This window comes from Xiphophorus hellerii, chromosome 22 (genome assembly GCF_003331165.1).
Source record: "Xiphophorus hellerii strain 12219 chromosome 22, Xiphophorus_hellerii-4.1, whole genome shotgun sequence".
Classification (NCBI taxonomy): Eukaryota; Metazoa; Chordata; class Actinopteri; order Cyprinodontiformes; family Poeciliidae; genus Xiphophorus; species Xiphophorus hellerii.
The window spans coordinates 1,321,852-1,336,897 of NC_045693.1; the positions used below are offsets into that span (position 1 = coordinate 1,321,852).

Here is a 15,046-nt window from a genome sequence, read left to right on the forward strand (position 1 = left end):
AGATATTACACCTGACTAAGCAACAATAGAGAAACATAAGAGGTAAAAGTTACATTTCATGACGAGACAATAATTATTATTATTATTATTTATTTAGAAGCCCACTCAAAACACGTAAGGACACTGTACATTTCAAACAAAATGACAAAAACATGCAAAAATAAATAAAATAAAACAAATTTTTAAAAGTACATAAATAAAAAAATAAACAACATAAAAAAACTAACTAACTAACCAAGAGTAATAAACAAATTAATGTAAAAAAGTAAAGTAATAACCTAAAAATTAAAATAAGACACTTATTTTCAGATACATAACTGGAGTATTTTGATGGTAACTGGGTGTTTCAAATAGAACAATGTAAGAACTACTTTATTTATTTATTCTGGCTGAAATAAATTCATCATCAAAATTCAAATAAGATTTTAAAAAATACGAATACTAGAAATACGAACTAAAAATATAATAATAATATTTAAAATATTAATGTAAAAGATAAAATGTTATGCAGTAATGAGTCGAGCCTGTGAACCACTGCGGCATGGTGGTGGCGGGGTGGTGATGGGGGGTCAGACCGGAAGTCCAGGAGCGGAAGCTGGAGTCGCCATGGGCCCAGATGTTCAGCAGCAGCTGTGGACTCATCAGGAGTCACGCAACGTTCCTACCGCTGCGGGACGGAGCCGTGCTGCGTTCAGGCCAGCTGGGAAATGAGGGCTCCACCCCTAGTTAGAGCGGTGGAGCTGCAGTGGAGGAGGAGGAGGGATCGATCCGGTGGCAGCAGAGCAGCTGGGCTGGGATCCAGGGCAACAGGGGACAACAGGGGGGCATAAATACCCCGATGTACCCCATAAATACCCCGGACCGGGGTATTTATGGGGGCTTCACGTGGAGCCATGCAGCCGGCGACATGTGAGCCAAGTTACAGCAGGAGAAGCTTTTCTTCTTCTGGGTCAGCCATGATCAGCTCAGAGGCTCTTATTGTGAAGGGGGTTACCAGGGCAACCGGTTCTGATAGATGGAGATGAGAAGAGTGACCGGTTCTCTTCTTGAACGGTCCTGGTCTGACTCAGTTCCTGGATGAACATGAACAGAACTGAGTCATGAGACGGAAACGGGTCAGAACCAGACCGGTTCAGAACCAGACCGGTTCGGTTTCATCTTAACCCGTTCTGCTGACTCATTTATCAAATAACCTTCTGGATGTTTGCAGCTCCTGAACCAGTGGGAGGTTCGGGCCTGCCAGGCCGGACCGGACCGGGTGGTTCTGTCTGACTCTCTGGGTTATCTTTAGCCTCTCAGCAGGATGGTGATGATGGTGATGAAGATGATGCCAGCAACTGCTCCGATTAGCAGCCGTTGCCTAGCAACACCTAGTCTGTTTACAGCGCCGGAGCGGTCGGAACCGGGCCAACGAGCCGCAGAGGATCCAAAGTCCAGTTCACATCAGGTTTATGATGCTGGAGTTTCCACCATGTCTGCTGATCACGTGACCAGCAGCATCTTCATCCTGTAAACAACCATCATCATCATCATCATCATCATCATCATCATCATCATCATCATCAGCCTCCCGCGGAACCAAACCCAGTCCAAAGGTTTTGGTTCTGGAAGCTCGAAGTATTTTATGTTTCTGTGAATAAACGAGTGCAGAAAAAAAATGTTAAACAACTTTATTAATCAAAAAAAAATTGGTGTTTCTTTAGGATTTTTTCTAATTTAATTAAAATTAATAATAAAAAATAAACTTAAATATCACAAAGAGAAATGAAGTTATATTGGAGTTTCTTCAAAGTGATTCTGTGACAGAAAACAATAAATTAAGCAGAAAAAGATAAATTATGATGAAAAAAAGTCTCATTACTTAAAGATTGATAAATTCCCGTTCCCTGCGGCAGACTGGTGACCTGTCCAGGTGATCCCACCTGGCGCCCCAAAAGGAACCAGCACCTCCAGACCCGCTGGGGTCAAAGGTTGAGACAATGGATGAAGTAGCATCCATTGTCAGAGGCGCCCCCTCCAGCAGGGGGCGCCTCTGAGTCTGCATCTGGACTGGTTTATCTGGTTTCTAACTGGGAAGCTTTACAGCTTTACTGTGGTCCGGTTCTGGTCGTCAAAATGTCCTGAACCGGACTGAGACCGGTTCTAACAGAACCAGGGCCAGGCATAAAGAGGTCCAGAACCTCTCCAAACCGGTCCAAACCGGTTCAGAACCACCAGAACCAAATCAAATAGTCAGTGTAAGAAATAAAACTAGGTTCTGGTTCTGATCCGTATCAGAACCGGCCCAGATCCAGATGCTGACCCACATTCCTCCTCTGATGATGTCATCGTCTCCATGGTGACGTGACCTCTGACCTTTACCTTGGCTCTGCTGGGAGAGAGCAGAGAGCAGACAGGAAGTGATGTCACAGACTGTAGGTGGGAGAACTGGGTCCGGTTCTGGTTCCGGTCCACTGGCTGCTGCTTGTTCAGGCCTGTGGTTGGTTCTGACCCGTCTGAGTCCGCTGGTACCAGCCCGGATCAGGTCCGGACCCAAGGTTTGACAGAGTGAGGTTCTGTTGGGTTCTGGTTCTGTTTAAGACCCCATGAACTGAGAATTCACTGAACCGGTTCTGACGCACAGAGAGGAAGCTCAGTCTGGACCGTGGGGATGCTGGGGGTCAGAGGTCAACCTGCTGGGGGTCAGAGGTGAATGTTTAGGGAAATTAAACTAAAATGTGTTTCTGTGAATCGTCTCACTTTCATGAAAGGAAATAAAGTTTTTATTTTGGGAAATGAATCCAGCTTCTTCCATAAATATGGAAAATTATAATTATAAGCAGCCCAACATAAAACATAAAGCACAAAATGAAGCTGAAAACACTAAAAGCCTTGTAGCGTCGGTGACCGTAGGCAGATACCGGATCCAAACCCAGCAGAACCGCTAACGGCAGAAAACAATCATTTATTATCACAGAGAGGAAATTCAGGCAGAACAGAGACAGCAGATTAAAACCAGCGGCTAACGCGCTAATCCACTTCCTGTCTCTGTCCTCCACTTCCTGTTTCCATCCTCCACTTCCTGTCTCCGTCCTCCACTTCCTGTCTCCGTCCTCCACTTCCTGTTTCCATCCTCCACTTCCTGTCTCCGTCCTCCACTTCCTGTCTCCGTCCTCCACTTCCTGTCTCCGTCCTCCACTTCCTGTCTCACAGGAAGACATGCTCCATGACCCATTCCCCTTCCAGGTCCGATGTCCAGGGTCGAGGTCCGTGCAGGATGGAGCGGATGGCCTGGCTCAGGTCGGCCCGGTCCAGTTCAGCGCACAGCGCCGCCACCTGGTCCCAGACGTCCACCGAGCAGCTGCTGTCCCCCAAGATGGCCGTCGCCAGCACGTCTGAGAAGACAGGGACGCGTCAGGACATCTCGAATCCGGCCCGGGTCAGAACCGACGCACTCACCTGAACCTCTCCTCAGGAACCCTTCCAGAAGCTCCAGAGCCAGCCGGTTCTGGTTGAAGTCCGCCAGCATGGAGGCAAAGGTCCCTCCCACAGACAAGATGGCCGCCTCCCCGTTTTCGTCTGCGTTGGTCAGCAGCCGTAGGAGCGACAGGCTGGGCGCGTGGGACAGAACCCACACAGAACACAGAACCCTCTCCTCTGGACACACACAGGACAGGTTCTGGTTCTGGTCGGACCGGGAAGTCCTCACAAAGACAGAGAGACATGAGACACAGTTCATGAGAACCTGCAGGTTCTGGTTCTGGTCGGACCCAGAGAAACAGGCTGACCTGCAGTGAGCTGCTTCCTCTTGATGACCTCGGCGGCGCCGTGCACCAGGCCTCTCCTGCACATGCTCAGTGCGATCTTCTGGTGGAGGCTGCAGGCCTGGTAGACGGTGGAGGCCAGAGCCAGGCAGAGGTCGGCCACGCCCCGGTTCCTCTGAGCATGCTCAGTGAGCGCGTCGCCCACAGCCTCAGAGAAGGTCAGCCTGAGGGGGACACCTCAGTTACACCAGAACCCGACCAGAACCCGATTCAGAATCTGATCCAGAACCCGACCTCAGTACGGTCCAATCACACGCTAGAGCTCAAGTCTCGACCCAAAGCGTCTGAGATGGATGCCCATCCATCTCAGACCAGAGGATTTTCCCTCGAGCCTTTCGGATTTGGACTCTCTGGTTCCTCAGGCTGTGAGTTCGGCCTGGGCACTGCTAGGCTAACAGTTGGCACTGCTAGGCTAACAGTTAGCTCCATTAACCCTAAAGAGCTAATCTAAGGTATTATTTTAATTGACACTAAAGCACTAATCAGAAACATTAGTCCCACTAATACCAAAGCACTATACCAATACAATATTTAGCAGAAGCTAATGCTACAGCACACGTCGCCCTCCACAGGGCCAGTTTGTTACTACATGTCTCTCTGTTTGTTTGAGCTTCAGGAAGTGATTTTTCACAGAAGAAACTTTCACTTGTTGTTTCAGTTTTATAGTTGTTGAGCTTTGCTAACTGGGATGCTAAATTAGCCTGATTAGCAACGGTAGGCTTCTGTCAGAAGCAGCAGGACATCAGGAGGTTATTAACCGTCTACAGTGATGCATTCTGGGTACAGAATAAACGTCATTTGCTGCATCGCATCACGGGCTGAAAACAGGAGAGGAAATGAAACTGCTGCGTTATCTTCACCTCCTTCACAATAAGAGCATGAATATAAGCAGCTAACTGCTAGAATAATTCTCTACAGTTTGTAACCAAAACCTCAAAGCAAATGTTGAAAGTTTCAGGATTAATCTGGAGAAATGAACTGAAGGGAATCGAAGCGTTTCCCAGCCGGGTCCTCCAGCCGCACCAACCTGAAGGTTTCACATGTTTCCTGCTTTAATGTCAGCTGATTGCAGCTCAGCAAACACCTGTCCTCTGAACTCACCTGTCCTCTAAACTCACCTGTCCACTGAACTCACCTGTCCTCTAAACTCACCTGTCCACTGAACTCACCTGTCCTCTAAACTCACCTGTCCTCTGAACTCACCTGTCCTCTAAACTCACCTGTCCTCTGAGCTCACCTGTCCACTGAACTCACCTGTCCTCTGAACTCACCTGTCCTCTAAACTCACCTGTCCTCTAAACTCACCTGTCCACTGAACTCACCTGTCCACTGAACTCACCTGTCCTCTAAACTCACCTGTCCTCTAAACTCACCTGTCCACTGAACTCACCTGTCCACTGAACTCCCCTGTCCTCTAAACTCACCTGTCCACTGAACTCACCTGTCCACTGAATTCACCTGTCCTCTAAACTCACCTGTCCTCTAAACTCACCTGTCCACTGAACTCACCTGTCCTCTGAACTCACCTGTCCTCTAAACTCACCTGTCCACTGAACTCACCTGTCCTCTAAACTCACCTGTCCTCTAAACTCACCTGTCCTCTAAACTCACCTGTCCACCGAATTCACCTGTCCTCTAAACTCACCTGTCCACTGAACTCACCTGTCCTCTAAACTCACCTGTCCACTGAACTCACCTGTCCACTGAACTCACCTGTCCTCTAAACTCACCTGTCCTCTAAACTCACCTGGGCTGAAGCAGGAAACACCTGAAACATGCAGGGTGTCTGAAGGACCAGGCTGGGATTTCAAAATGAGCTGCTAATTCTTTCTGCTTTCGGTTCTCCTCTGCTAGAACCGAGGAGAACCGACCACTGGATCCAACCCAACAGATTCACTGGAGAAGCTCCAGCTGATTAGTGTGGCTGGCACCAGTTGGCTGGACCTCAGATGAATTTGTCAGGATCTGTGTTTTTCCGTGTTTAGTTAGAGTTTTTTGTGTCCTTGAGTCTCTTCGTTGTCCTGTCCTCCCCTTGATTGTTCCCAGGTGTGTCTCGTTCTGTGATTACCCTCCCGTGTATTTAACTCCACCTGTGTTCCTTGTTCCTCGTCGGGTCCTCGTCAATTTTTCGTCAATGTCTAGTCTGTTCGTCGTCGGTGTGTCTCTGTGCGAGCTGCCTTGTTACTGGACTTATTTTCATTAAAATCACCATACTCATCATTCCTGGGTCCGCTGCCTCTGCCTCACCACCTCAACACCCGCACTTCATGACAGAAGGACCCGACCATACCGATCGGTGAGGCTGCTAACATGGACCCAGCATTCAGGAGGTTACCTCCTAAAGGGCAGAGCGGCCCGAGGCGGAGGTCCGGCAGGGAGGACAGGGAGCTGGCTGAAGCCCTCGCCGACCTGCAGCGGGAGCTATTCCGGGGGACAAGACTGGTGTTGGCACCCCCCGGATATGGCCCCCGTCGATACCTCCGTCCGGGAAGCCAGCGACCTGAGCCGCCGGTGGAGCCGGCCCCTCGTCGCTTTCCGGAGCCGCCACCTCCGCTGCCCGCTCGGAGACAGCGACGTGAGCCGCCGGCAGACCCGGTCCCTCGTCGCTTTCCGGAGCCGCCACCTCCACGGTCAGCCCGGAGACAGCGACGTGAGCCGCCGGTGGACCCGGCCCCTCGTCGCCTTCCGGATCCGTCACCTCCGCTGCCATATCGGAGACAGCGACGTGAGCCGCCGGTGCACCCGGCCCCTCGTCGCTTTCCGGAGCCGCCACCTCCGCTGCCCGCTCGGAGACAACGACGTGAGCCGCCGGTGCACCCGGCCCCTCGTCGCTTTCCGGACCCGCAGCCGTTTCCCAGGCTTCGCTCCGGCTCACCTCCGCAGCCGTTTCCAAGGCTTCGCTGCGGCTCGCCCCCGCGGCCGGTTCCAAGGCTTCGCTGCGGCTCGCCCCCGCGGCCGGTTCCAAGGCTTCGCTGCGGCTCGCCTCCGCGGCCGGTTCCAAGGCTTCGCTGCGGCTCGCCTCCGCGGCCGGTTCCAAGGCTTCGCTGCGGCTCGCCTCCGCGGCCGGTTCCAAGGCTTCGCTGCGGCTCGCCTCCGCGGCCGGTTCCAAGGCTTCGCTGCGGCTCGCCTCCGCGGCCGGTTCCAAGGCTTCGCTCCGGCGCACCCGAGGCCGAGTCAGCCGGCGTTCCAGCCGGCGCACCCGAGGCCGAATCAGCCGGCGTTCCAGCCGGCGCACCCGAGGCCGAATCAGCCGGGTTTCCAGCCGGCGCACCCGAGGCCGAATCAGCCGGCGTTCCAGCCGGCGTTCCTTCCGAGACTCCCAGTGTTCCTTCCGAGACTCCCAGTGTTCCTTCCGAGACCCAGACCCCCAGCGCTCCGACTCAGACTCCCTGTGTTCCTCCAGAGACTCCCTGTGTTCCTACCGAGACCCAGACCCTCTACGTTCCTTCCGAGACCCCGACTCCCGAGACCCTCTACGTTCCTTCCGAGACCCCGACTCCCGAGACCCTCTACGTTCCCTCCGAGACCCCGACTCCCGAGACCCTCTGCGTTCCTCCTGAGACCCTGACCTCCTGCGTTCCTCCTGAGACCCTGACCTCCAGCGTTCCTCCTGAGACCCTGACCTCCAGCGTTCCTCCTGAGACCCTGACCTCCAGCGTTCCTCCTGAGACCCTGACCTCCAGCGTTCCTCCTGAGACCCTGACCTCCAGCGTTCCTCCTGAGACCCTGACCTCCAGCGTTCCACCCGAGACCGAGACTCCCTGCGTTCCACCCGAGACTCCCTGCGTTCCACCCGAGACCGAGACCCCCAGCGTTCCGACCGAGACCCCCTGTGCTCCACCAGAGACCCTGCCTCGGGGGGCTCGTCGTCGCCGTCTGTGGGCGGCCCCCGGGACTCATCGCCACCTCCAGCGCCGCGGACGGCCGCCGGACCGCCTCCGTGGTTCCCGCCTCCAGCGCCGCGGACGGCCGCCGGACCGCCTCCGTGGTTCCCGCCTCCAGCGCCGCGGACGGCCGCCGGACCGCCTCCGTGGTTCCCGCCTCCAGCGCCGCGGACGGCCGCCGGACCGCCTCCGTGGTTCCCGCCTCCAGCGCCGCGGACGGCCGCCGGACCGCCTCCGTGGTTCCCGCCTCCAGCGCCGCGGACGGCCGCCGGACCGCCTCCGTGGTTCCCGCCTCCAGCGCCGCGGACGGCCGCCGGACCGCCTCCGTGGTTCCCGCCTCCAGCGCCGCGGACGGCCGCCGGACCGCCTCCGTGGTTCCCGCCTCTGGGGTTCCCGCCTCCAGCGCCGCGGACGGCCGCCGGACCGCCTCTGTGGTTCCCGCCTCCTGCGCCGCGGTCGACCGCCGGACCACCTCCGTGGTTCCCGCCTCCTTTGCCTCCGCCCACCCTGTGGGTAGTTTTTTGTTTGTTTTTGGACTCTTGGCCCTCCCTGTGTTTCCGCCCACAACGGTGGGTTGTTTTGTGTTATTTTGGACTCTGGCCCGCCGTCCAGCGCCCCTCCACCCACCCTTGTTGTGTTTTTGTTTTGTGGGCGTCTGGTAGCCGCCCTTGAGGGGGGGGTACTGTCAGGATCTGTGTTTTTCCGTGTTTAGTTAGAGTTTTTTGTGTCCTTGAGTCTCTTCGTTGTCCTGTCCTCCCCTTGATTGTTCCCAGGTGTGTCTCGTTCTGTGATTACCCTCCCGTGTATTTAACTCCACCTGTGTTCCTTGTTCCTCGTCGGGTCCTCGTCAATTTTTCGTCAATGTCTAGTCTGTTCGTCGTCGGTGTGTCTCTGTGCGAGCTGCCTTGTTACTGGACTTATTTTCATTAAAATCACCATACTCATCATTCCTGGGTCCGCTGCCTCTGCCTCACCACCTCAACACCCGCACTTCATGACAGAATTAGGTCACTTTACAGGAATAAATATTTTCATTCATTTTGTCGTTTTTCCTCGGTTGTGTTTCTGAACGTTGCTTTCAGAACCGGGTCAGAACCTCACTTGTTGAGCGTGACGGCGTTAGCGATGAGCTGCACGTCTCCGTGCTGCAGAGCCGAGGTCACGCCCCTTAGCGACAGCGCCGCCGACAGCCGGCTGCCTGTCGCCGCGGTAACCAGCAGCGCCCGGAAGAACAGCAGCAGTGGGGGGGTGGAGCCCGGCGGGGCCCGAAAACCTGAGGGAACAGAACCAGAATCAGCCAGGTTCTGGGGGAGGTTCTGGGGGAGGTTCTGAGGGAGGTTCTGGTTCTGAACCTCGGAACATCTCCATGGTGTCCGAGTCCCTCAGGACCGGAGACCGGGCCGCATGGAGGGCCGCCGCCTCGTACTGGGAGGACCGGAGCAGGTCCAGGAACCTGGGGAACAGAACCAGAACCGGTTAGAACTACAGCCAGAACCAAAGTCAGTTACTGGTTGTAGTCCAGGCAGGCCCAGGCGTCATGGTTCTGCCTGGGTCTGGTTCTGACCCGTAGAACCAGACCTGTCCAGGTGGTTCCTCAGCAGTTTGGACTCGTCCAGCCCGGTCGGTTCCTCTTCCTCCAGCAGCTCAGCTGGGATGCAGAATGGCTCTTCATCACCGCCTGCAGGACGGACAGCAAAGGTTCTGAACGGTTCTGGTGGATCACGTCCAGAACCAGAACCTGCTGACACCAGAACCATCAGTTCATTTCCAGGATGTGAAGTCGGACCTTCGTCCTGCACATCGGTTCCGATCTCCTGGAGGTTCTGGATGACAGAACCCAGCAGCTCCTCCAGTGGAAACGTCTGACCCGATTCCTCCCAGACCATCAGACGTTGACCCAGCAGCTTCAGGCGCCGGAACCTGCAGAGATCACGGGTCAGAGCTGCAGCGCCACCTGCTGGACCGGAGGGGAAATGCAGGAGGATCAGGGAGGCAGGAACCAGAAATTGGACCAGATTCTGGACCGGACTCTGGACCAGACTCTGTTCTGTGTTCTGTAAATGTTTCTGTTTCTGTTGATGTTTAAGTTAAAATAATCTGAGGCTAAAGCCGGGTTCTGGTTCTGGTTCTGGTTGACCTACAGTCTGCTGGAGGAACCTTCATGACCTCAGATGTTCTGATCCGACCCAGTTTCCATACCGGGTCATCAGCTGCTGGTCCTGGGCCCTCAGGAGGTCTCTGTGGAGCTGGTCCTCTTGCAGGTCAAAGGTCAGCTGGGTCTGGACCTCCACAGGACCACACAGGATCTTCCGGTCCAGCAGGCCGTCTCTCCGCGTCTTCAGGTGGTCCAGATGGACCAGCAGAACCTCCGGGTCTTCGGACTGGGCCACGGTCAGACCTGCAGAAAGCAGAGAGGCGGGTCATCAGAGGTTCGGAAGCCCATCCAGAACATTCGGCCCAGTAAGTCCAACAGAACCTGGTATCAGCTGGCTCTGGGTGGTGGCCTTCAGCCTCTGGACCTCCTGCTGAAGTTCTGCTGTCTGGTTCTGGAGGACCATGGTTCTGGAAAGAGAGCAGACATGCTGGTGAACCTGTGGTGCTGTTTGGACCCGACCGGTCCCCACCAGAACCAGCAGCCTCACCTGTGAGTGATGTGAGCCGCATAACCCAGCAGGGACTGCAGGCGGGACGCCGCAGCTTCCTCCTCCCTCCTCTTCATCTCCCTGATGACGCCGTCGTACTCTGACTTTATGTCCAGCAGGAGCCTCCTATAGGCCGAGGCTCGACCAATCACCTGCAAGATACAGACCGGACCTGTATGGCTCCAGAACATTCTGTTAAACCCGACCGGATCACTTCCAGGTTCTTCCCGGAGATCTCTAATACGCTAGGCTAACAGCAGAGCTAATTTTACATTCAGCTCTTTAGCATGTTTGCTAGCTTTGACAATGTTTAGCATACTTAAGGCACCTTTAGTTAATTATTTGAGATAAATTCTAACGTGCCAATTTAAGAGTCTGTTTGTGTCACCTACACATGGTGGATGTAAACATGGTTGAAATAAACGCTTCAGCATTAGCTTCTGCTAAGTATCATGTTGGTGTAGTATATTAGATACACCAACATGGAATAGCTAGCGCTTATTGCTAGCGCTTTAGAGTTAGTGACCGTGAGCGGTGTCCATCACTGCCACTCAGTTTGGGTTCAGTCTGGTTCCTCAGTGATGAACCTGAGACTGTGGTGGAGGTTAACCTTCCAGGCTGACAGAACCTAGTCTAGATGGTCAGAGAAACCCAAAAGACCTGCAGCAGGCTCAGGAGAGCTGAATACAAAGACATGCCACACTTTCCAGATTGTTATCTGTAAAAGAAAATCAAGAATAGTTGTGTCTTTTCTACTTTGAGGTTTGAGTTTGGACTGGAAAAACTGCATAAGAGGGTGAATAGTTCTGCAACGTCCTGTATAAAATGGACAAAAACTGAAAAATCTCTAGAAAACTCAGAGAGCAGTTGTTCCAGAGGAGAAGAAAGTCTGGATCACATGAAGGAAAACATCAAGGACCAAAAGAAAACATTTAAATGGTTAATAAAATCCTTCACCTGTTCATAATATCAGAATTAGAACTTCCATAAGAGTTTTGTGTAAAACATTTAACCCATTCAACCCTTATTTTCTCAGCTGACTCGCTCACCTTGTTGAACGCGGAGCGGTAGACGATGTATCGCAGCTCATCAGTGCCCTCTTCTGGACACTGCAGGTACTTCTTCTCTTTCTCGATAAACTCGTTTAGAGACTGAACAAACGTCTCGTCACCCTCACACACCTCTACATCCATCACGGGACTCATTTCTGGATCTTCTGTGTCATTCTGTTCTTTATTCATCTTGTTATTATCTAGTATTAAACCAACGCTAACTCTTCTGCGTATTAGCCGTCAGTAACATAGCAATCGTGGTGTTACCATGGAAACCGAGGACCTCTTAAAATCATGTTTTTGATCATTTGAGTTATATTACTTCAAGTATTTACCTTAATTTTATTTTGATATATACAGGGCCGAAATATGTTATAATCAAAAGTAAACTAACGACGATACAAAAATACTGTTTCTGTTTTTTAATCAGGCACAATAAATGCCAGCTACCTCCGTTGAATCGCGTGTAGGAAACCCCGTTCTTTCCCCTTTGAGGTCCTCTTCTCAGGATCCGCCATTAGGAGTGAACCGGTGGTGAGTGGTGCTGCGTGTTTTTATCACTTTTTAATAAAATGTAACAGCATTTTGGATCAGTTTTCAATCTGAGTGGGTTCCGATAGTCTCTCCGTGTGTTTCCGTACAGGTGGACCGAACCTCACGATGCAGATTTTCGTGAAAACCCTCACGGGGAAAACTATAACCCTCGAGGTGAGCGTGATGGAGGGTGGCGGCGTTTACTTACTGCGGTTAATCGGAGTTTTACTATTTAAAGGAGCACATATTAAGCTTGTTTTCTGATTGTTATGTTGATGTATAAGGTAATAATGCTTCGGTTGGTCATAAAACGCGGCTAACCTGAAGCTACGTGGCTAAAGTTGGTAGAGCAGTAAACACGTGTAGCCGCAGAGGTTCGTTTAAACGGAGCAGATTGAAGAAGTCAGTGTTGGAGCTCATGCAGTGGTTTTATTCAGTGCCATCAGGTTACATGTGTTTTTATTTTCCAGGTTGAACCTTCAGATACTATTGAAAATGTCAAGGCTAAGATCCAGGACAAGGAAGGTGAGTGTCAGCTGCGGTCGATTCATTCAGGTGGTTCTGACTGATCCTGGTGACCCTGAACGCCTCTAAATGAGATCCAGCTGGACTTTATATTAAAACTGAAGGAAGAAGTTCCTATGAACGAACGTCTTAGATATTATACTTCTGATTCTAATAATGACCTAATTTACTTCATGATTAAAAATGTCTACATAGTTTAGAATTTTTTAAAGGCACTTTTTCAGTTTTACACCAACTTCATGTTTATGTCTTTACAAAAGGAAATCTATCATCTCATTTGATGAAATTAGCTGAAGTAATGACTTAAGTCCAGACAATTGTAATTAACTGAAAGAATATTTACAAACTGAGTTTTCACAACATATTAAAGAAGGTATTAAACTTTTCATATCTGTCGGTGGATATTGGAGGGTTTCTCTAAACTCAGGGTGACTGTTCTGTTCATCTGTTCTGACATGTTTGCTGATAGTTTGCTTCTGCTTTGCAACTAAAATAAAAGAATCTCTGATTGGCTGTTCATGTAGAAGACAGGTTATCTGCAGCTCAGAAAAGTTGCTGGTTCAATTCCAGACTTCCTCAAAGTGAAATTAGAAACATGAATCCAGATGGCTGCTTCATCCAGTCAGGGCCATCAGTTTAACCTGAGACTGTGGAGGTCATTGAAGGGGTCTCCAGGTCATTGAAGGGGTCTCCAGGTCATTGAAGGGGTCTCCAGGTCGTCGTTTCTCCAGGTCATCTAAATTCTTGCTGATGTTCCTGCAGGAATCCCTCCTGACCAGCAGAGGCTGATCTTTGCTGGGAAGCAGCTGGAGGACGGACGGACGCTGTCGGACTACAACATCCAGAAGGTGAGAAGAACTCTGCAGCTTTCAGTTCTTCTGAACAGATTCAGTTGAAATGTTTTAGTTCATTTCTTGAACTGAACTTTGAAGTTCTGTTTTTATTCTAATTTAATAAAAAATATCAAATTTATTTCAGGCTCAAGGTTCAACCAAAACAAACCAGAGACGTCCACTATCATCCAAAACAAGATTACATAATATTTAATAACTGTTTGTCTATGGCTGTTATTGGGGTCATAAGGCCACGATGATTTTATCTTCAGATGAATTGAAATGATAAAATTAAACATGAGGTTTTTAATGCTGCAGGTCCAACATTTCTCCTCTGATCCGTTTTGGTTCAGAAACATTTGATGCATCACTGAGGAAACGTGAAGTCAGTCTGAGTCTGAGAGTCTGAACTGGACACAGTGTCACGAGTTCAGCTCCATCCTCCAGATGTTCTGTAATGAAATGAACATGTTTAGTTTTCTTACTGACAGTTTGAACTCTGGAAATGTTATTCATCATTTTGTTCAACATTTTAACAATCACTGTTTGTCATCATACATAGTTACATATTCATTGACCAAAACCAACCAGATCATCTGCATGTTTCACCTTCAGTCTGACCATGTGAGGAGTTATAACATTAAAAAAACAAACTTAATGTTTAAACATTGCCAGAGATCGCTGCCATCTTTTTCCTTGGAGTCGATCAAAATCATTTCTGCTAAATTGCAGGATTATTTCTAATAATTTTGGTCTAATACAATAAAGACATTTGACCTACGTTCAGCTCAGGAAGTGGAGCATCACCACACAAACCGAATCAGATCGAAGGTTTTCTGCTTTTTCTCCAAATTAACATTTTACCAACCAGCTGCAGCAGAGAATCTCTGAACGGTTCTGGACCGGCTCAGTGTTGGTTCTGGTGGCCTGCAGGTGGCGCTCTGACCCGCTTCCTGTTTGCAGGAGTCCACTCTGCACCTGGTGCTGCGGCTGAGAGGCGGCGCCAAGAAGAGGAAGAAGAAGTCCTACACCACACCCAAGAAGAACAAACACAAGAGGAAGAAGGTCAAGCTGGCCGTGCTCAAGTACTACAAGGTGGGCGGGGCTTCTGGGGTCGGAGGGCGGCGCCTCTTCCCTTCAGCTGCTGACTGTTTCTATCTGCAGGTGGATGAGAACGGTAAGATCCACCGTCTGCGGCGCGAGTGTCCGGCTGACGAGTGCGGCGCCGGCGTCTTCATGGCGAGTCACTTCGACCGCCATTACTGCGGCAAATGCTGCCTGACCTACTGCTTCAACAAGCCGGAGGACAAGTAGAGCTCTGGAGGAATAAACAGTTTGGTTCCACATGCTGCAGTCTGGGTCCTTATTCCACCAAACACTACGGGGTCAGAGGTCAGGGTTACAAACATCCAGTTTCCATCAGAACCAAAGAGCCCATTGGTCCAGAACGGTTTCTGCTTTTCTAGGTTTTATTCCAGCAGTTGTCATGACGACAGAGCAGGGCCGGACCCAACTCTCTGGGCCCGGTGCCTGATGGATGGGGACAAAATTTAAAACATGAACCCAAATTATTTAGAATGTAATTTCCACAAAGCAAGTCAAAAAGTTACAAAATAAAATGCTAATTATAAACAAAATCATAGAAGGAAACCATCAGCTGGAGCCCTCTAGTGGTCACTGGATGGATTTATTAAAGCCAGTTTAATAAAACTGGTTTAATGAAACCAGTTTCTGTGATCAGAACCAGTATGGCCTGTGGAGGAACCAGCAGCC

General features: G+C 51.0%; 2 protein-coding genes across 2 annotated transcripts; one reads left to right on the plus strand and one right to left on the minus strand.

Annotated features, from left to right (window-relative positions):
• Window positions 1-1,654: 1,654 nt before the first annotated feature.
• Window positions 1,655-11,615, minus strand: LOC116712908 (clathrin heavy chain linker domain-containing protein 1-like). Its single transcript, XM_032552795.1, has 10 exons — window positions 11,379-11,615; window positions 10,330-10,481; window positions 10,164-10,249; window positions 9,887-10,085; window positions 9,266-9,607; window positions 9,040-9,140; window positions 8,789-8,960; window positions 3,768-3,967; window positions 3,439-3,636; window positions 1,655-3,374 (listed from the first exon to the last, which is right to left on the minus strand). The coding sequence occupies exons 1-10, from the start codon at window positions 11,568-11,570 to the stop codon at window positions 3,187-3,189; spliced, it is 1,830 nt and encodes a 609-aa protein (XP_032408686.1). The 5' UTR covers window positions 11,571-11,615; the 3' UTR covers window positions 1,655-3,186.
• A 196-nt stretch (window positions 11,616-11,811) lies between these two features.
• Window positions 11,812-14,619, plus strand: LOC116712968 (ubiquitin-40S ribosomal protein S27a). The gene is made up of 6 exons (XM_032552877.1): window positions 11,812-11,915; window positions 12,025-12,089; window positions 12,386-12,440; window positions 13,203-13,288; window positions 14,237-14,368; window positions 14,438-14,619. Exons 2-6 carry the CDS (start codon window positions 12,042-12,044, stop codon window positions 14,585-14,587), a joined length of 471 nt encoding a protein of 156 aa, XP_032408768.1. The 5' UTR covers window positions 11,812-11,915; window positions 12,025-12,041; the 3' UTR covers window positions 14,588-14,619.
• The last annotated feature ends 427 nt before the right edge of the window (window positions 14,620-15,046 follow it).